Genomic DNA, 21,867 nt, shown 5'->3' with positions numbered 1-21,867 from the left:
ATGAATTTCTGTCATCTCTAGGCAGCATGGCATTCTAAACAACTTCACTTGTATGTTTCTCTGTATGTGGTAAACACAGGTAACTTACTAAAGCTCATTAAACTAAAAATGTTACTTTTACCACATTGCTTCATTGCTAAGCCTGCCAACAGTGCTCAGTATTGTTAGGTGGAAGTGGCCTTTACAGGTTGTAAATACATCTGCCCATGAAGAACATAGTAGGGTAGCCAGCTTTCAGGGTAAGAGCTCCTTTCTCTTCTGTCCTTACAGAATGCTTGTGCTTAGAGCTAAAAACTAAACAAAGACTCAAACTGGCCTTGGAGGTAGAACTACAAACTTCTAATCAGTGCTACTGCATAAAGAAGATTATCTTATTAATGAAGATGTTTATGGAGCAGTTTTGGAAGAAAATCATATGGGCACCTAGAGAGGTTAGAAAAGAGCAGCCAGTACCTGCAAAAACTGAAACTGTGCAGCTGTTCATAGACAAGGAAACAGGAGCAGTTATAAGTAACATGAATGACACCTCAAGGTCACTTCAGAGTACTTAAACACCAAACATCTTCAAAGTACTCCTACACACAACCAGAACTTTGTGTGTAGTTTTAACCCTGCGTAGTTTCATAGCAGCTGAGATACCGAATACCAGAGTAGGTAACCTGGCATCTCCAAGAAAAGGGAGCATGGAGCGAGCTCCATTGGCACTAGATGCCACCTTGAAATATATTCTCCAGTCAGTCAAGCATTCCATTAGCAAATTCACATCTGAGGTCTTTGGCAAGGCAGGAACACGATACTCTCTTGCCCTGGGTAATTACACAGACTAAGCGAATTTGACAGCCATTTTGATACCTGGTAATATGCTTCAATGCACACTAGCTGTTTTGTGTTTAAAACTGAGCAAGGCCAGCACATATGTTTGAGAGTGGATATCTGCCTATGCTGGGCACTATTTCATGAAAGTCAGGTTTCTGTCACAGATCTAAGGCAAATATTACAATTTACAGGAAAGAAATGAGGACATCGATACATTGTGCGTTATTGGAGACATGCAGCCTTTATAACACGGTGGCCTTCACTATGATCTCAGGGTTTTCTATGTCCTTTTTGCTTTGGACCATTCTCAGTTCCAGCTGGGCTGAGTTTGGTTTGTTTCCTTCTCCAGCTTGTGCTAAAAAAGATGACATCAGAACATAATTAGAAATAGCAGCATAAAAAGAAGCAAGTTACACTGTTGTGTTACTCCTCTATTTTTTTCCACTCTCCTCTCCTCCCCAGTCTCCCTTACTGTCCCCCTGCTAAAAGCTTCCAAGGTGGAAGATGAAGGTCAGCACTGTCATTTCTTTTATGCACCTCTCTCCAAGAAAGAAACACTGCTCTGTTAATTGGAAACGACACAGACATCCTCCTAGAACCCCCAGCTCCCATCTGGATCTCCTTGGGAACTGAAAGACATGGGAACTCCAAGGGCAGAGAAGCAGAAAGAAAACATTAAAATAAAATAATGATTGCTTCTCACGTGCCCAGTACAGCAGTTTATTATTACTTGATAAATCCCTTTCAATACTAAACACATGCACTCAAAGGGAAAGTGAGCAAGCTATGCTTAAAACAGAAACTCTCTTGCACACTCAGCATTTCCTCAAGTTCTTCTGCCACTGTCTTACAAAGCAGTCAAGATCAGCCAGTATGACAGCAGTCCCACTACAAGCTGAATAGTGACATCTTCAGTTGGGTACTGTCAACAATAGGCTTGGATGACACAATAAGGAACATACACTGACAAGACTAATAAGCTCTCCCTCTGTAAATTCTCTGACTGCTTCTGCATTGAGAGCTGCCTTTAGCCAGGAAACTCAGAAAGCTGTTGGAATGCTGCTTCTGATGCAAATCCAGACCGAGCAAACGAACAAGGCTTGAAAAAATTACCTTTTGCGCTCTTAATGGTCCTTTGCAGAACATGTTGCATGGCTGACACAGTCTTTTCACATGCCATCTGCATTAATATAATGTATTTAGGCTTCAGTTTAGGTTTCAGCTGCCTAGATTAATCTTATTCTTGTAAAAACACTGCTATTAAGAGGCAAACATGGCTGACAAGACGCAAACGAGATGGCAGCTATGTAAAGTAGTGTTTGGGGAAAAGTCTTAGAGTCTAATTCTCCCAAAACAGGCATTAGAAACCATTGACATTGAGGACTCTATGTGGTTAAGGGAAAGAAATAGATCTAATCAACAATTTTCAATGCTTGTTATGAAGTGAGGGTAAAAAATAAAAACATGCATGCAGTCTCTCTCCCCAGAGAGAGAGCAACATCTTATCCGGCAAATCCATGTAACTGAAACGTAACCTCCTGAAGTTTTATTACCTAAAATGCTTTGGCAAAAGAGAAATTCTGGGGGGTTTGTTTGAGTTTTTTTTGTTTTGTTTTTTTCCCTCTGAGGTGAGGAAAAAAAACAAAACAGAAGAGAGGCTTCATATAATGTCATAGATTAACAGTAATAATAATGGTAATAACAAACAAATAAATAAAGTTAATAACAACAACCACCCACCACCACCCCCCACTATCAACCACCAACAATCAAAAACCAATAGCCATCACCACTACCACCACCTAGTCTAAACTCCCAGAGAGATTAGTATCTTCTCCCACACCTTGAAATTGTTTGGGTGCTTATGTGTCCATGCCAGAAGCATAGCAGCAAACAAGTCTCCTGTTCCAACAAAGACAGCATCTACTTTAGGAGATTCCAATCGAATTCTTTGTGTTATCCTGGTACCATCTGCTTTAGCTGCAACACAGATAAGAGTCAATTAATATAGTAGCACTTACTATAATTTAAAAGTGATCACCAGATTTGAATTTTTTTGTTGTTTGGAACATAGAGATGCTAAGGGGTACTGTAAACTTTGTACCAGCACTTTTAAAAGGTGCAGCCCTTCAGAACTTTGCCAAGTGGGGATAGCATTTACAGCTCACATACTGCACATACTTCACTTAAGAGGAACATGAAGGATTGACAGCCATCTATCTTCATTGAGACAGCAGCAGCAGCTTGCTCAGCAAACTGCTTATTTATGGAGACTGCTGAATCCTAGATGGAGCATCCCAAACCATAATCTAGAGTATCTCTGGGTTGTATGGGTGTACACAAGCAGCTGTAGGTATCAGCAGAGAAATTTTGATTCAGGGAGTGTTTTGATTGTACTGAGGTTAATGATGGTGATGATAGGGTTGAGGGTTTATGGGTAAGAATCAGAGGGAAGACTAACAAGGCAGATGTCCTGGTGGAGGTCTGTTACAGACCACCCACCCAAGATGAAGAGACCAAATATTCTTTAGGCATCTGGGAGAAGTCTCACTATCACTAGCCCTTGTTCTCACTGGGGACTTCCAGCAGACATCAAGGAAATTGAAACAGACCACAGCAGTGAGGGAGTAGTCCATGAGATTCCTAGAGTGTGTGGAGGATAACTTCCTTACACAGCTGGCGAGGGAGACAACCAGGGAAGGCACCCTGCTGGACCTGCTGTTTGTGAAGAGGGAAGGGACTTGTGGGTGATGTAATGATTTGAGGCTGTCGTGGGAACAGTGATCACAAAAAGATAGAGTACAAAACGATAGAGTTCTCAGTTGTTGAGGAAGTACAGAGGAGGTCCATCAGAAAAGGACCTGAGGGTGCTAGTTGACAGCCACCTGAATATGAGCCAGCAGTGCACTCAGGTGGCCAAGAAAGCCAGCAGCATCCTGGCCTGTATCAGGAATGGTGTGGCCAGCAGTAGGAGGGAAGTGATCGTGTCCCTGTACTTGGCACTGGTGAGGCCGCACCTCAAAAACTTGTTCAGTTTTGGACTCCTCACTTCAGAAGGACATGGAGGTGCAGGAGTGAGTCCAGAGAAGGGCAAGAAAACTGGTGAAGGGCCTGAAGAGTAAGTCTTATGAGGAGAGACGAGGAAACTGTGATTGTTTGGTCTGAAGGAGGCTGAGGGGAGACCTCATTGCTCTCTACAACTACCTGAAAAGAGGTTGAAGTGAGGTGGGTGCTGGTCTCTTCTCCCTAGTATCAAGTGACAGAATGAGAGGAAATGGGCTCAAGCTGCACCAGGGAAGTTTAGGTTGGATATCAGGAAAAATTTCTTTACTGAAAGAGTGGTCAGGCATTGGAATAGGCTGCCCAAGGAAGTGGTGGAGTCACTGTCCCTGGAAGTGTTCAGAAACATGTAGACATGGCACTTTGGGACATGGTTTAATGGCCATGGTGATGTCAGGTTGATGGTTGGACTTGATGATCTTAGAGCTTTTTTCCAATTTAAACATTTCTATGATTTTATGTACCATATTTTAATCACTATTGGAATGACCAGACTTATTCCAGACCTGGCATGTACTGAGTGCCAAGATCCACTGACTGATTTTTAGGGGGATTTGTTTTAAGATCAAGCAATATTTTGTCTCTCTGGAGTCCAAATGTGATATCCACATTTTGATCCCTTAAATGAACAACAAAATGAGATCATACACCATCCCACATGGTATGCCCTTCTCAGGTCCTCTGACAGTTCAGACAGCACATTTTGGTGATGGTAAAGAAGAGGACACAAAGAAGCAGCGGAAGGACATTTTACAATCCATCAGAGAAGAACAATCTGCTGACAGGACAGTGAAGCTTTTCATAGAAGTATTCAAAATGTTCCAAGTTCCTGTGTTATGCCACTACTACTTGCCAGGGCCACTACTAGGGGCTTTAGCAGCCCTGGTGAACCTCAAATAGGATATCCACTACCTGTGTACCCCCTGCCCACTTGCCCAGGAGCTGCACAGAAGTTCAGGACTTGGCACAAGCATCTTTGCTGAGCTATGTTGTAGGTGTACCTGTGCACAGCTCTGCTGTCTTACTGATTGTATTTTCCAGATTCATTTCAGACTTGTTTTTTCTCACAGCTCTCTGATATCACTGGACTGTCAATGGCACATGCTTGCCATCACCACCCCTGTTCTCCTCAAATTATCCAGATACTGTGGTGAGGGCAGGGCTATGCCTGTGCTGTAATCAAGCTCAGCTCTCAATTTGCCTTCCCCATTTAACCACTGATACTAGGACAAGTTCATTTAGAGATCTAAATTCCTTCCATGGACTACAGATGGGCCTGATAAAACAACTTCCTAAAAAAAAGTAACTGAAAGCATGGAACAGGTTAAAACAAAGCAGAGTTTAACAAAGGAGTTCATGGCTTACTTTTCCTTTGGCTTCCCAGAGCAATTAGGTAGTCGTTTCCTAGAGAAGCCTGCAGATCTGAGCTTGTGATCACCACAGTCTCTGGTCCCATGGCATGGAGCATATCCATTACCTTTCCAAGTGCAAAAAGGCAGGAATCAGTGACTGGAGTATGTGTTGACAAAACCCTGCATGTTTCATAGTGCTGAGCTTTTTTGATAAGCATCTTATTTTGGCATCTTTTGTGAAGAGAAAGAAGTATCTATTCAAAGAATGCATTGTGTTAGAGGAGTTTGTTTGAAAGAGGGGACTCAAAACATCCACATTTAAACATAACACACTTGTTAAAATATACAAGCATCTCTGTGTTATCTTTGGATGCTCCTCTGAAAAGAATACTGTGTTTCAGCTGTGATCAGAACCTCTGTCTGCATCATGTTTTTAGAACGTCTTATCAAAAGAATAAGAGAACAAATACACAAGCACATGCAACTGAGCTGGTTATCTTGAAACATTTGCTACAAAGGCAGTAATTCCAGGCCATGAAGTCTTACTCTGCTACTACTTTAAGAATTAGCAAAAATGAAGAGTTAAATTGGAGGCACAAGTGAGTCTGTCTCGATCTTACTCTCTCATTCAGTTCCAAACCCCAAACTACACCTGTACATTACTCACCTTTACAGGTGTATTTCCACTCTGTGTGTTTCTCTTAACCTCACTAATACTCTAATTCTTATACCACAACTGGTTTCCACGGAAGTGATTTTGATTTCACAGAAGAATGAGTAACTTCAATAATGAGTTCAGTATAAAACACAGGAAAAAAATAACAAAAAAGAATCCTCTCAGACTAGCTATGACTCATGAGAAGTTGAATAATAAGGATTTATTTCTGCTATTTTAAAATTCTCTGTTGCTTTTCTTTTTTGTCTAAGCCTTCAGGTTACTCCAACTGTCAGACCTCTTTGCACAGACACTGGCTGCGTTTTGCGGAAGCAGTAAATCCAGCAGCATATGCTGACACAATTATCCTGTGAAGTAGTATTAAACTCAGTTGCATTTCTCAGTCACAATTCACCTAGAACCTAATCACCAGTGTTTCTAGCTGTAGGAGCTAGCCCCTTCTCCATTAACATTACATGAGGTTTACTTTTACGTTAGAAGGACATAGTCATGACTAGTCTTGTTGAAGAAATGAATGGCAGCATGACACCACAGACACCAATGCCAGAATTCCTATCACCTCCAAAAGAGACAAATTCCAGGATGGATTAATACTCAGAAGGATAAACCTGTATGTGACATGCAGCTGGAGAGACATCTTGCTCGGAGCAACCTGATTTAGTTGAGGATGCCCCTGCTTATGGCAGAGGGAGCTGGACTAGATGACCTTTGGAGGTCCATTCCAACCCAGACCATTCTACGATTCTATGATTCTATTATTAAAATATAATACCCTGCAAGCAACTACTTTGAAAATGTTTCCATTCCTGAACATAATCCCACCTGTTTATAACAGATTTTTTTTTAAAACCCAAATAAGAGCTATAACATGAATCAGACAGACTGTGAGAAAATAAACCTGTAAAGCTGTTTAGCACATGCAACTGGTGTTTGCAGCTGAAATATGCAAACCTAAATTAATGGCTGCTCAGCTAATAGTGTTGTTCTCAAGACTGTGGTTCCACTGGTGAGTGAGTAGAAGAACTGAGTTGTAGTTAGCAGCTAGTGACATGAAGCACAGTTCACCACCCTCAGCCAGCACAGTGGGTTAAGGTAAAACCAGGATGGTGGGGAGGGTGGTGGAGATTAAAAGACTTGAGATCTTTGGAACTACTTCCTGCTCTGAAGAAATGGTAATCAACCCATGCTACATGAATTTGCTGGAGGAAAAAAAACCAACAAACATTTGGGCTGACAGACCCCAGCTACTCTGCAGTAGCTGCAGCTGCTGTTTGTTTAAAAAAAATTGTGATCCTTTGAAGATCAAAACCAAACTTGAAGAAATAATGTCAGTCCATTATTGAAAGCACTTGACCAGTCAACAAAACAAACTGCTCAACCCTTCTCAAGACACCAATAAAATCATGCTCACATTTTGTCCTTCACCACCAAATCCTGCAGTTTTTTATTTCCTTCCATTTGTGGAAAAGAGTAAATCTTTACACATCAATACAGTGTATTTGGGGACCATCTATCACCTCTGTATGGTGATGATCAATGCTGTGAATTTATCTGTCTTTCACCAGGAAGTACCTTAAGGCCATGCATCACTCTCAGGATGGTTTCTCATCTATGCCTTCTTATCCTTTTGCAACCCAAATCTCATCCCCTTTGACTCAATTTAAGAAAGAGAAACAGAGCACCAGCAAACGGTTTCAGGAAGGGATTCAGAGTGTATTCAGTCAATACTTGTCAGAGTTTGGTAGTAAGCTCTCTTCTTGCAAACAAACTGTACGGAAGAACTAGAAACAGCTGCCCATCAGCTTTACTCCTGCACGACTCACGTGTGGACAGCAGAGGGAGCAACTCCTGAAGATTTCTAACGCCCAGGGTCACCCGAGGCTTCCACCCCAACCAGCGCATTTCCACAGCGCTGACAGCACGTGGGTCCCTGCCATGTGCGCTGCTGCTGCTCCTACGCTGAAGGAAAACAAGCTCACACAGATCTGCCTGTTACCACTGTAGTGCCTTTATCTCTGGTTCTCTTGGGAAGTTTCTTTAGCAGTCTGGCACCAGACAGAGTGTTTTGTGCCTGGAGAGGTCAAGTTTTAATAACAGATGGAAAGGATAAAGGGCAAAGTGACTTCAAGGTTAAAGACAAGTGGTCAAACGGCAGCGTGGCAGGCAGGAACAGAGAGACCTTACACATCCAGCTCCTTGCCTACTTACCTCTAAAGCTTCTTTTTCTGTGTGAATCTTCCTGCCTGTGAGCAACCTGAGAATGAAACAGAAATCTTAAAAAAGCACAAGTTCTCAGGGCAGTAATTATTTTGTCAACTCTTTGAAAGAAGGAAAGCCTGGACTGCACCATCCAGGCCTAAATAGTTTGTAGCTGCATGGTCTGCTGGATCAGATCTCTCTCTTTAGAAGTTATATGCACAGATACACAGTGCTTCTAGAGCAGATTCACACCAGTCCTAACCTGCCTCCTTTAGAAAAACTTGTATCACAAAATTCCCTCACAAGCATCTTCTCTCCATCTTCCATGCAGCTGCTCCTGGGATCCCCTTAAGGGACAGCCTGTGATGTCCATAACAGATTTTCTCCTGACCAAAGAGTCACAGCTATGTAGACAGAACGGGCAAGAGGCATTTAAATTCTTAACTCCTATGAAATGTTGCCATGGTGGTATTCCTGAATCTTATTTTGGGGGTCTGGGTCAAACTATTTCAGCTTTGATATTGATATTTTCCTACAAGCGGGAAAGAATGGGGAAGGGAGAAGGGAAGAGAGGGCTTTTTTCTTTTTTTTTTTTTTCAACCTGCCCTAGATACAGGCCTCAGGAAATAAGAGGTAACCAAAAAAATGAGATACTGGAAAAAACATGAGAAATCCTCTCCTCACATAACTCCCAGATTTTTTTAAATTGACTATGTTACAGTTGGAGGTTTGCTGAAAAGCACCACTTGAATGAAACAGTTAAAATATCCAACACATACAAAATCCATATGGATAGCACTGTACTGAGACAAATAAAAGAATGAGTATCAGTCTTCCCTGCTTTTATCCCCAAGTTTATTTGGTTTTAAAAAGAAGTAGGTACTTACTCAGCTTCAAACTGGTTAGGAGTAATTATATCAGCAACAGGTACAACTTTGTCCCTGTAGACTGGGAGGAGATCCTTGGGCACGTACTAGGGGAGAAGAAACAGTATTGTATGTCAGCAGTGTTGGAGATGTGGAACTGCAAGTCTCCTTCCCTCCAACTACCACTCATGCTGTCAGTGAGCAACCTGACAGGTTCCAGTGTGGTGTTGAAGAGAGACTGCAGGAGCTGGGGCTGTTTAGTTTGAAGAAGAGGAAGCTAAAGGGGGACCTCATTGCTCTCTACAACTACCTGAAAGGACCTTGTAGAGGGGTCAGTGCTGGTCTCTTCTCACAGGCAATTAGCAACAGAACAAAAGGGAAAGGCCTCAAACCTACCCTCAAAGAGTAGGTTTAGACTGGATGTCAGGAAAAAAATTTTCCACAGAAAGAGTGGTCAGACATTGGAATGTGCTGCCCAGGGAGGTGGTTGAGTCACCAACCCTGGATGTGTTTAAAGGTCATTCAGATGCGGTGCTTGGGGATATGGTTTAGGGGTGAACTTTGTGGCGTAGGGTCAATGGTTGGACTTCATAATCCCAGGGGTCTTTTCCACCCTGAATGATTCTATGATTCTATGGTTATACAGCAGCATCTGAAGTGGCAGTCAGCGTATCCTCCAGCTGGTGACAGCACAACCAACAGCCCTTCTTTCACTGGAGGCAGTGGGAAGCACTGCTAAGCAGACAGGCCTAAACTGGCAGCAATGAAAAGTGGTGCCTGGATGAAGAATTTCCAGGTTCTCTCTCACCAAACCGACAGTGCAGCATAAAGAAATACAGTTCCCAAGATGGGGAACCCCTTCCCAAAGAAGGGGGTCCTTACCTCCAAAAGAAACTATGTTGTTGTACTGGCCCTTTGCTGCAGCAGGACGTGCCCACATCAATTGTGTTGCATTGTGGGGCTTAGGAACAAGTAACATCCATGTTGTGCGTTAGTTCACCACCTTCTTTCAGTTAAGTATTTCTGGGGCGTGCTGTACATCAATATGTGTGAACAGGAATCAGATGTGTAATTTGTTTGGTACAACTCAATCTATAAAGCAGTTCCAATAAGGACATTAAAAATGATTTGCTTGTGTTGCACCCAAGGCTAGCAAAATGCTAGCATACTACGCTGCATGATCAGCTCTTCAAGTAATAAAGGCCTAAAATCCCCTTTCTGCCCTTCTGTTCCCTCTCTACCCCATGTCCATTAGTTAAATATGGCCCATCAGCAAAGGGAGATTGGTTGCCTAAGCAGGTGCCACACTAAGACATAATAGGAGCCCACCAGCTTCTATGCACTTCAGGCTCAAGCTGAAAAGCTCACAATGGCACTCTGCTAGGAGTTTGGGTTAGATGGGTACAGGGGTTCCCTCACCTTTTTAAGTCCTGCTGTAATTCAATTTAACAACACTTTTTAATAAAAGTTCAAAAGTTTCATTGTTTACTATTAGCTGATATTCTCTGACAGAACCCCATTTGCTAAAATGGGGATTAATACCCTCTTTTGTCTACGTTTTGTTTTCTCTCTGGGCCTCATAAGCTTTGCAGGGCAGGGTGTCCATGTGTTGCTGCCTCCCTTTCCCAATGCACAGCAACAGGTACAACCCCATCACAGTGCTGACCACTAGATGCTACTGAACACTGATCATACTGATACTGAGCTCACTCCTGCAGCCGTGGTGAAGTGGTGACTCTGCCTTTAGACAGAAATGCAAGACAAGTCATATCTAAACCAAGACATTTTAAAATAATGACTTTATTACTATTTTATGGCAGAGATGAATTGGTGGCTTGCATGTTAAGTATTCTTTTCTTCCATCTACTTTATTTTCCACCCAAAAGACATAGGTAGGCCTATTGTTATGACTCCTCCCCATAGCTAAAGTTTCACAAGGTGACCCTCCAGCAGCTCTTGTTAGAAAAAGCCAAGGGCAATAAATATTGCAGCAGATGTAAAATGAAAGAATAGAACACAAAAGTAATGGCAAATTTATTACTAAGTGCTACTTCATGTGATGTTTTATGAGCAGGTCAACTGTAAAAAGGTACCAGGACAAAGAGGAACTCATAGTGCATGACTAGCTGGAGGCAGAAGAAACCACAAAATATCGTAATTGCTGATGTCTTGACACATTCCATTTTTCCTGAAATTATTTGCTCATTTTGATCAAAAAAGCATGTTTCTTTGTCAGTATGCAGCTTGGTATTGGCACACAGAACCTTTCTGTCACTGATCACAGCCCAATGCCTAGCAGCTTTTGGATCTCACATGAAATAAGTCATCTCCATTTAGGTTCAAGTGCTATGTCAATTCACACGACCACTGACAATGCCAGCCAGGCTACCAGCCAAAAGAGAGCTTGTGACAGAAAATGAGGGAAATCCAGTGAGGGAGAGAGGGGGAATATTTTCCTGTGGACAGGGTCTGTATTCTACCTGTTGTCTCAGCAAAGAGTTAGAAATAATCCTAGGACTATGCAGACATCATTCTTCCCAGACACTAAACTCATAGAAATACAGGAAATGAAATGTACAAACTTGATGCTGGGATCCAGAGCCATGCTTAGGTGAAGTAGCTTAGTTTTGGTGTTTTAAAAGTATTAAATAATTAAATAAATACTTATAGCAAATTAAATAAATAACTTAATAAATCTTTATACATCTTTATATAGCAAATACTCACTATACAGAGAATCCACACATTTAGGTACTAACCATAGAGCCTTCTCCATTCCATTTGTCACCCATCACTGGATCACATACTGTAAGAGAATAAATCTAGCTTTAGAAATAGGGTACAGTTATAGAGACCCTGGTAGGAGGGAAAAGTTTTAGGCAATATTAATGGCTATGTAACAGCACTGAGCACCTGACAGCCTACATACCCTCACAGCTCTTGCAGCATGCTTCACCCAAAATTTATAACCGGTGGCTGCCCATTCTGAAAGAGTAAGCCATGTGTCTTAAGAACTGTCAGAGGAGGGAACAAGCTGGGAGCACAGTGTTCCTGCTGCACATCTGATGTGTCTGGGTAGGGTAGGAGCATCGTGCAGAGGGGTGCCCAAACCCTGCAGCATCTGCGAAAGGGATTGGCACTCTCCTTCTGGGATGCCCTGTGTGGGTGGCAATGGGGGTGGACACTGTCAGAAGACTCTTAGACTGGATATTAGGAAGAAATTCTTCACAATGAGGGTGGTGAGACACTGGAACAGGTTGTCCAGGGAAGCTGTAAATACTCTCTCTGCAGGGCATCCACAAAGCCAATTTGGATGGTGTCTAGTGGGAGATGTCCCTGCCCATGGTGGAGGGTTGGAACTAGATGATCTTTAAGGGGTGTTTCAACCCAAAGCATTCTGTGATTTTGTGACTGTAATCACCCTTTCCTACCTGCTTCCATATTCTGATGTCTGAAGGTGGAGAGGTTGACAGAGTTTGACTGTTGGGAGTAAAAGGGCTTTTGCCCTCCCCTTCATCCCCCAACCTAAAACTCTGGAAGATTAATGCATTGCAGGGAAGAAACACGGAAGAAGCTAACAGCTCTGAAAAGAGGCTATTTTCACTCTCGCATTAAAAAAATACATGCTAAACACACACCCCAAAATGCTGTGTGTACACATTAAAATACCCAAACATGTATTACAATGAAACAAGAAGAAAATCAATGCCAAAATACACAAACTTGTACTTGGTGTAATAATACTAACACAATCAGCGTAGTTTCTGAACCATCAGCAGCAATAGCAACATATTCCAAGTGCTCTTAGTTTCAAAGTGAGGATGCAAACAGTCTAGTCTTGTATTTTAAAAAAGAATATTGTTTGTTGTAGAAAGACTTTTTAGCAAGCTAAAAAATAAATACATATCCAAAGGCATCATATCAATGTCCAGACAGTAGTTAAGGAAATTTCTGTGAGCAAAAGGAGTGTAATTTGGTTTATATTTTAAAAGTATTTTCCTTACATTATAGTCTGTTTATTAAATACAAAGAACCTTAGAATGGCTAGCTCTCTTCTCACCACAGAATGGTTTGGGTTGGAAGGGACCTCCAAAGGTCATCTAGTCCAACCCCCTGCAGTGAGCAGGAACATCTGACCACTTCCTGCACTATAGAGATTGTTGTTTCTTCTTTCTGCTCATACTTTGAAGGTTTTGGGCTTTCACTTACTAGTGAAGAGAGTGGAGAATCTGACAATGCGAGTGTCAATAAAGGCTAAAAAGCAACAAAACTTGAGTTCATAAAGATACCTCTGCTACATTTTTCTAAGACCAAACAAACAAATTGTTTTTAAGACAGATACCAATCACACTCCACAGTATTGCCCCTTGCAAATCCTTCACATAATTCTTGCTATTTCCTGACCGCAGAGTTTACTGAACCCAAGGTTGAGAGAGTCAAACCATCATTCACAGCTTTTTATCCCACTAAATTCCCATGACTTTGCCCTTTCACTGTAAGCATTTTGCTCAATTCAAGCCTGTGCTTGTTATGTTCAAAACTCCTGACTCACTCAGAAAGTCGGGAAAGAAAAGAGAAGAATCTTTTCTCAGAAGTTTAAGCCGGACTGACACATTACTGACAGCTGTTGCTGTCTATTGCTCTTTAAGTGCTCCTAGGTAACCTTAGCAGAGGGCACCAGAGTTAGAAAAGCTAAATTATGAGGCTTGTAAGGCACAGTAAGACACTTCTGAAGCCACAGCATGGCAGCTTGAGAGAGTCTGTCCTGTTTTCAATTGACTTGGAAATCAAGGAGAGGTTTCAGCTATCAGCACCTACAGCCTGTGCCTCTTAACTACAAACAGCAGTAGCTGGCTGAGATTTTTTTAAGACTTTCTTTCATACAGACAAGTAGTCCTGAAGGCACATTCTCCACTGGATGGCATAATGAAAGAAACATACTGAAAGGCACAAAATCAGAAAGGCATAAAAACCCAACCCTATCAACACTTAAGCAGTGCTGAAACAAAATTTCACTGGAGCCTCATCTTCTCCTAGTCAGATCAGAGCACCAGGTGGTTGTGAAATGCTGGGTAATGTCAGAACATTTTCATCTTAAAATGTGAAAATTCTTTACATGTAAAATAATGAATCAGAAAGGATTACAATGCACATCCTTACCATACACTAGGTTAGAATTCTGTTGCTTCAACTCCTGGACGATATCCACCACCATTGCAAGAAATGAGGTGTCTCTTGTATACCCTTTGAGGTAAAAAAAAAAAAAAAGGACACTTTTGAAGTAGATTTTCATGAATGTTTCTTTAAAAAAAAAAAAAGGATAGAAATACTACATCTCATTCTTTGAAACAGAGCACTTTTAGAACAAAGGTACTTCAGTATTTTATTTAGGAGTTAACTGCTGGAAGACAAACTCAGACAGTTCTTGCACAAATTCAGATATAAACTGAAAAATCAATGTACTAAGTATGTTATAAATGAAAAGCTCATACAACTTCAAAATACTTCAACACATATACAAAAAGGTCAGGCTGAAAGGAAAGAAGCTATGCCTCTTCTTCAAAAGAGCAATCTGGATCAGTACTAATTTATCATGTGGTAAATAAGAAATATTTAAAATTTCTATACTTTTCTTGCACTCTGGCTTGAAGTAGTTTTTTATTATAATTAATGTTGGCACTGATACAGTCCAACACATAAATGCAGTAGAGAATTAATCTTGAATATTTTAGAGCAATGGCCAATATACCAATGAAATTCCTACCTTTATACTTACCAGTGAAATAATCTGGAAGTAAATTTTATTATATCCCAAGACCCAAATCACAATGCTAGCATCACAGTATTCTTATTTAAGAATTAACTTCTTTATATATTTTATATTTACTTTATTTATTGATTTATGTACACTTCTGCTATAAGGATAGGCTCAGGGAGCTGGGAGTTGTTCAGCCTAGAGAAAAGAAGATTCTGGGGGGACCCTATAACTGCCTGCCAATACCTGAAGGGATGCTACAGAAAGGCTGGAGAGGGACTTTTCATAAAGCTGTCTAGTGATAGGACAAGAGGGAATGGATTTAAGCTGAAGGAGAGTAGTTTAGACTGGATCTTAGGAAGAAGTTCATCAGTACAAGGGATGGTGAGACTTTGGAACAGGCTGCCCAAGAAGGTTGTGGATGTCTCCTCCCTGGGAGCGTTCAAGGTCAGGCTGGATGAGCAGCCAAGTCGAGAGGTGTCCCTCCCCATGGCAGGGAGGCTGCAGTAGATGATCTCTAAGATCCCTTCCAACCTAAGACATTCTATGAGTCTATGATACTTATTTTATGTATTAACTTCATTTACAACATTTATGAATTAATAATTTGACTGTCCTTGATTTTAGTTCATTTAATAGCATTATTTTTAGCAAAGTAGCTTCTTCAAGTCTTCAGTCTGGAAGTGTCCAGTCTTCTAAAATATTTTAAAATACATTTTTAAGTTGGGTGGGGTTTTTTGTTTGCTTTTGTTTTTCACTCACAACATTTTAAAATAAATTCTTAGATTTTGCAAAGAAATGGAAAAAAAATTCCAAGATTTTTGGTCAAAATGCTTTGTCTTCTGTCTGTGAAATGCTGATAATTGTTCAAAAAAGCTAAATAAAGACTTTTGCTTAAAATGACCTGTGATGGTAGACTGGCTAAAAAAAATTAAAAAGAGCATGATTAACATTATTGACAGATGTGCTTCCAAAAAAATCACACTGAATTGGAGTTTCTCTCTCACATTGTTTTACTGTAAATGACATACATGAAGGTCCACCTTATGAGGTGCCTTATGAGGAAAGGCTGAGCAACCTGGGGCTTTTTAGCCTGGAGAGGAGAAAACTGAGAGGGGATCTAATAAATGTATATAATTATATGAGGGCTGGGTGTCAGGCAAGAAGGGACAGCCTCTATCTCACTTGCACCTGTGATAGGACAAAGGGCAATGGATGGAAACTACATTTTGGATACTAACATCTCCTGCAATTCAGTGTGCTTTTCCTGGAAATGTCTTCTCTGAGTTCTTTTAAGGAAAGTAAGGGTGTTTGTCTATTTCTCAGTCACAAAGAGATCATTTAAGATGAAATTAATTTCCTAACCTTAGTTCAGTCTATCTTCTATTTAGTCTTCTTTACTTTGGAGATATTCCCTGAAACAGAACTAACAACAACTCTTCAGACATGCCACACCCTTCAAGTCAGAATGATTGTTTTGGAATTATAACCCATACACTGAAAGTTTCTATTTTTCCCTGTGTAGAAAGCACCTTCCTACACATGGATGCCATTAAATCAGTCACATCTGGCAATATCATTCTCTTTACCTTTAAAAAGTGACTGTTCGTCGCTATAAAAAAAATAATACTGTAATCTAAACCAGATGCACAGCTCTTGCTGATGTGAAACCTGGTCAATAATCTACATTTGGGAAGCAGGAACTTAATAAAAACTGCACACAGAACTTCCCTTTTCTATAAAGTATTCTAAAGGAAGTTCTCTGCCTGTATTTATAAACACCTGGCACCAGGAAAACACTGCCACAGTCATTACGTCCTGTGGAACTGTATCCACTCAAGAGGACCTACACAGTAATGAGCAAAAAAAAAGTGAGATGATAGGTCAAAACCAAAATCCAACCCTGCTTATACTTTACTCTGTATCCAAAGCACTACCCCTCTGAAAGCAGAAAAAACAAGGGCAGACAACTGTCTTTAAAATCATGCTAGAGTACTGTGGAGTGCCAGTACTATACATTTAGGAGAAAGGGTTAAACTCGTGTCTTGATAATAAATTTAAAAATAATACTCTGACATTCCCCAGCCTTTTTTTCAGTAGAGACACTCCCAGAACATTAATTAAGCCTGTTCATGACTGGCTGGTACAAGTCTGTAAACTATACCAGGGGATCAATTTACCCACTCAGTTACAACCTTTGGGCTGGAGAACACTGGCTGCTTCAAACTGAACAGCATGAGCAGTTGCCACTATAATATAGAGATGAAATTGCAGGAGGAATCAAAGGAGGGAAAATGTAATTGCTTGGATTGGAATAAGGAGGGATATAGTTTATATTTCTTTATTTGTGTTTACATCCCATGGGAATTCCAAAGAACAAGATCTTCTTACCTGTGAGTACATAATCATACTGGTTGACCTTGTTCAGCTTAAGTCCTTCATAGAGTTCATGAAGTTCATCTGAGTTTAACACTTGACCCTTCCAGTGGGCATAACCTGCAAAGTAAAAGCCAGACAACCTTTCACAAGCTAGATTTTCTCTTCAGGATCACATGGATTATACACTTGGAGGGACCATATCAGATATAAGTACCAGAAAGCTTTTCCACCTCCTCTCTGGAAAATGCTGCTGCCAGCAGAAGAGTTTACACGTTCAACTTTTTCTTAGCATCTCTGTTTCCCAAAGGAACTAGAGTGACTATACAGAAGTTTGAGACAGTCCATTTAGTAGCAAATCAAGTAGAGCACACACAAGCTCCTGCAAGTTTTCCCATGGAGTCCATACAACTATCCCTTTCCTGTGTGGAGGGGGACAAATGTATGTTTTAGACTTCACGGGAGGCAGATGTCAGTATCATCTGTGGGTTTTTTTGTTTTTTATACTATTAAAGAATATAAAGATAAAACGACTGACAATTAAATAACAAGGTTGATCAGGCTTGTGGATCTGTCTGGAGACAGCATACAGCACTGCTGCAGCCATCAGATAAAGCGTTCACTGGGACCTGCATGTAACGAATAGAATGACCGCAGCAGAACATTGTCATGGATGCTCTTTAAACAGACAATGTCAGATGACAGATTTCCTTACAAAAATAGCATAGTTTTAAGGTTTAGGGTACTGGAAGAGGCAAATGGTTATCAGAAATACAATATAAACAGGTAATATCCATATACTTTTATCCCTAAATGATCTCTTAAGAATTACAAGGTAAGATTTTTGACTGAGAAATGGATGGAAGGTAAAATTACTTGGGAGAAGGTGAACTTACTGCTTTTAGCAAACAACAGGCCGAGCTCAATGGCTGCCAATTTCAAGGGGAGAAAAAAAAAAGGAAAAAAGAAAAAGAATAAAAAAGAAAAATCGTCCTTCACAGACTCTAAATATTTGTTGAAAAATGGAAATGCACTTTGTCACCAAAGCCTGCCCATCTAGAAGGCAGTCATCGTTCCCTTGTATATAAGGAGACTTCCTTCAGGATATTAGATTAAGGACCCACATTTCAACTCTTCCAGACTTCCCTAAATTCAGAGTTTTTTAAAAAGCTTCTAATTTTGCTATTAGGAATTAGGAAAAGTGAAACATTAAGTGAGGTATCTTCTTCCACACTACCCCCGTGAGAGGGTAATGATATTTTGTTTAACATCTGCTCTTTGACTTAAAAATTCAGTGATGAGAACTGTTGGCTTTGATTATCACTCTAAACTGCGCTATTAGAGTAACAGCCAAAAGGTGCCTAGAGTCTAGGATAAGCACATTTTTCAGTTTCCCTTCTTAGGAATGCAAATACACCCACAGTGGGGTGAGCAGATGGATCATTTTGTTCTCCTCAGCTCACAAAGGCCTATCCTCTAAAATACAACTCACTGCCAGCTGGCTGGGGGACTGACTCATATCAGCCACTACAATTCTCTCTCTAGTAAATGCTTTTTAAAAGTCTCTGTGAAGAAACAAAGTGAGGGATTCCCATATGTTAGGGCTGTAGTTCCACTACAGAACAGAGTGATATCAAAATGGCAATGCCTGAAAGCTAGGCACATGTAGGATTCATCTATGGGGAATCCTTGACTACAACTCAAGTATTTGGCTTATTTAACACATACACAGATGTTTGTTCTATCACATCTGCAGCTTCACAAAGAAATGATCCGCCTTCTCCTTTTCTCCAAACCTCTACTAGCACTGCAAAGAAGTCCACACAAGGACACAAATAGAGTCCTTTTTACCTCATTGTGCCCATCAGTGAAACTGAGTGCAGCTTTCATCCAGAATCAAGGTCAGTTAGCAAAAGAGCAGTCATTCACCTTACACGTGGCCATAAAAATAACTATGACAGATTGTCCAGACAATCTAGATACTCTCAGGAGCCATTCCTACAGAGGGATCTTGCACATTCACTGTTTAACTAAGAGTTAACCTATGTCAAACTGTCTTAAACAGTCAGTGCACCAGATCCATGTCACACTGATCCGCCACTGAGGGAGGGAGATAAATATGGAAACAGAAGCCCAGCTGAGCTCAGGAATTGTTAAATTACCCACAGAGGGTAGGGACATTGTCCAAACTCTGTAGCAATGACTTCAAAGGGTATCTAGAGGATCCTTTTTACTACCTGGTAACACAACTCAAAGTCTAATCACAGGATGGCTGGAGGTAAAAACAGCCCTAGGGAAGCTCTCAAGGGAGGCCCAGCAGAGAACGACAATTTCACTAGGAACTGAATTATGTTCAAGTAAGAAGAAAAAAACAAAATCAAAACTGACAGCAAGACAGAAATCAACCTGAGCCCTTTCCCCAGGGTAATTTCATGTGACAGGATGAACAAGGGGCAAATCCCATGACCCTGTATTTATCCTACTCTCCTAGTGAAATATACAACCAAAAGTAGATTCTGCAGAGAGGCAGAAGAAAAAGCCAGTTACTCGTGTTCAAGAAAAGGGTTTCACTGACTTAAAGATGGATACTTGGGATCCAGGGAAGAAGAACTATCTTGAAAGGGGAAAGGCAAAAAATCCAGACAGATACTGTGGTCAGTAAAACCTCCCTTGCATAGCTCTGAACTCAAAGCTAGTTAGAAGTGCATGCCAACAGTGACCTTAAATATGTGAGATCCAACTGGCTCTAGAGTAAAGCACAAGTGGTTGGAGTTCAGGATGATAACCAGGAATTGCTGCTTTCCTCTGTTAGAAACCATACCCAGAGCTGCCTTGCAAGACCTAAAAGAAAGCCAGCTTCCTATGCTAAGGGTATCAATCTCTGAAAAAGAGCAAGAGAAAAATTAAGATGATCTATTCAACTGTCCACTTACTATAACTCCAACTCTGCAGTGATATTTCAACTGTGACAACAATACAACAAAGTCTCACAATATGTGGCTATTTGTACAACTACAAAAGAACTACAGTCAAGAAAACTGAAGAATTAGTGTCAAATTTGTACATGGCAAAACAACTGCATCCCACTTGGATAATAAAGAGCTGGTTAGGCATAGCAGCTGGATCAAATTATTACTCTTTTATTAAAGTGAGATCTTGGGTTGTATCTTGCACAGAAGAAACCTGAGTCCTCCTTGTTTTGGTTACAAAATCGCCAAATAATTCCTCTCAGTGCTGAGCTGAGAGAGCAGAAAGAACACTGCAAAGCATGATACCATCTCTCCAAAACTGCTTTTGGCTGAGACTGACTAACTCAGTCTCCCATTTAGTAATAATTTTAAACACAGATAAATATTTAAACATCTTTATACCCCTTCTGCCTCTCTGTTATGGTCTTCTATTGTAATTAAATGTTACATATTTGCTTTTAGCAGATAAGAGAATGAAAAAGCAGGTAAGATATGATGCCTTTTGTCACTAATCTCTTTAAAATTCATATATCTCCAAGGAAATGTCATTGTTCAGATGCATGAAAAAGGAAAAAAAAAACAAAACCACAACCAAGAGAGTCAACTAATACTGCACACAAGATGAATTTACATACTTCTTTTTCTTGCCTTCTCTCGCTGGTAGTTCCCCCCCTCTTCTTTGGAATATACTTTAAAGCATCTTAATTACTTTCAAAAACAAGTTAAAAAAAAGACAATAAAAATCCCACGCATATCAGAGGAAAACAAACCTAAACAAACCACAAAAAACCCCACACCCAAAGGAACAAAAACAAACAAAAAAATTCCCACAAAATCAAACCAAACATTAGCTACCATTTAAGTACAGCAGGGCGTGTAAGATGTCTTTGTTTTCCAGCCCAGAACATTCTGTTCTGAGGCGTTAGAGTTCCTCCTGTGATCCTCTCTGCACAACTATTCCAAGCTGCTTCAGTAACCATGTATTTAACAGGGGTAAAAGGAACAAAGGTCTAGCATTTAAGGCTCATGATCAACAGCAAAACTGATTTCAACTGTGTCACAAAATTAACATGCAAACTCAGGCAGACTACCTGGTCTAAACACGAGACTGCAGGCTTCAGCTACAAGGAGGCCTTGAACAAAACCAGAAATGCAGTTTGAAATTCTTTTTTTTTTCTTTTTTTGCAGCTGGTCTATGTGGGAGTAAAATACCACCAGTGTTAAGCACAAGTGGAGATTTTTTCTTTTTGCCCCACACTGCACAGGTGTGAATGCCTGCAGATGGGTGATAGACTGTGAAGAATCATGTTAACAAGACATAATTATACTTTCTTATGTATTAAGCCTTCCACTCAACCCAACTGCCCACTACACACTAACTGGAATTCAAAAGTGGCTAGCTTAAAAATAAAAAGGAACAGAAAAAAAAAAAAAAAAACCAAACCTCAGGCTATTTTTCTGTAGCAGTTTCAAAGGCAGGATTTGTCTGGCAAAGTAAGCATATTATAAGCTTATCATTAACTTCCTGATTAAAAACAAAAATGCAAATTGCTGGAGAAATAAAAATGCAACCCCCCCCCAAAAAAAAAAAAAAAAACAAACAAACCCCTAACAAGACAATTAAAAAAAAAAATCTATATTTTTATGGTGGCACATCAGCTGATGAGACACTTCTGCAAACAATGTAGTAAAACAGAATAAAAAGCACAGAATCTTTGTAGGTTGCATGACAGTTTCTTTTACTTGTTCATGAGGCATGATGCCATTCTAGGGTGAGTCACTCTAATCATAAAAGTAG

At 40.5% G+C, this 21,867-nt stretch overlaps 1 protein-coding gene across 1 annotated transcript in view; it reads right to left on the bottom strand.

Annotated features, from left to right (window-relative positions):
* Nucleotides 1-306: 306 nt before the first annotated feature.
* The window catches only part of PDXK (pyridoxal kinase), a 49,451-nt gene continuing 27,890 nt past the window's right edge, over nucleotides 307-21,867 (bottom strand). Inside the window, exons 3-11 of the mRNA XM_054389730.1 lie at nucleotides 17,116-17,220; nucleotides 14,130-14,213; nucleotides 11,729-11,775; nucleotides 8,991-9,076; nucleotides 8,113-8,158; nucleotides 5,242-5,353; nucleotides 2,660-2,796; nucleotides 1,930-1,996; nucleotides 307-1,171 (exon numbers count right to left, since the gene is read on the bottom strand). Coding sequence (XP_054245705.1) covers nucleotides 1,059-1,171; nucleotides 1,930-1,996; nucleotides 2,660-2,796; nucleotides 5,242-5,353; nucleotides 8,113-8,158; nucleotides 8,991-9,076; nucleotides 11,729-11,775; nucleotides 14,130-14,213; nucleotides 17,116-17,220 — 797 coding nt within the window. The 3' untranslated portion in view covers nucleotides 307-1,058. The remainder of the gene's footprint in view (nucleotides 1,172-1,929; nucleotides 1,997-2,659; nucleotides 2,797-5,241; nucleotides 5,354-8,112; nucleotides 8,159-8,990; nucleotides 9,077-11,728; nucleotides 11,776-14,129; nucleotides 14,214-17,115; nucleotides 17,221-21,867) is intronic.

Source organism: Indicator indicator, chromosome 1 (assembly GCF_027791375.1).
Source record: "Indicator indicator isolate 239-I01 chromosome 1, UM_Iind_1.1, whole genome shotgun sequence".
Taxonomy (NCBI): Eukaryota; Metazoa; Chordata; class Aves; order Piciformes; family Indicatoridae; genus Indicator; species Indicator indicator.
This window is presented reverse-complemented; position numbering and strand designations above follow the sequence as displayed.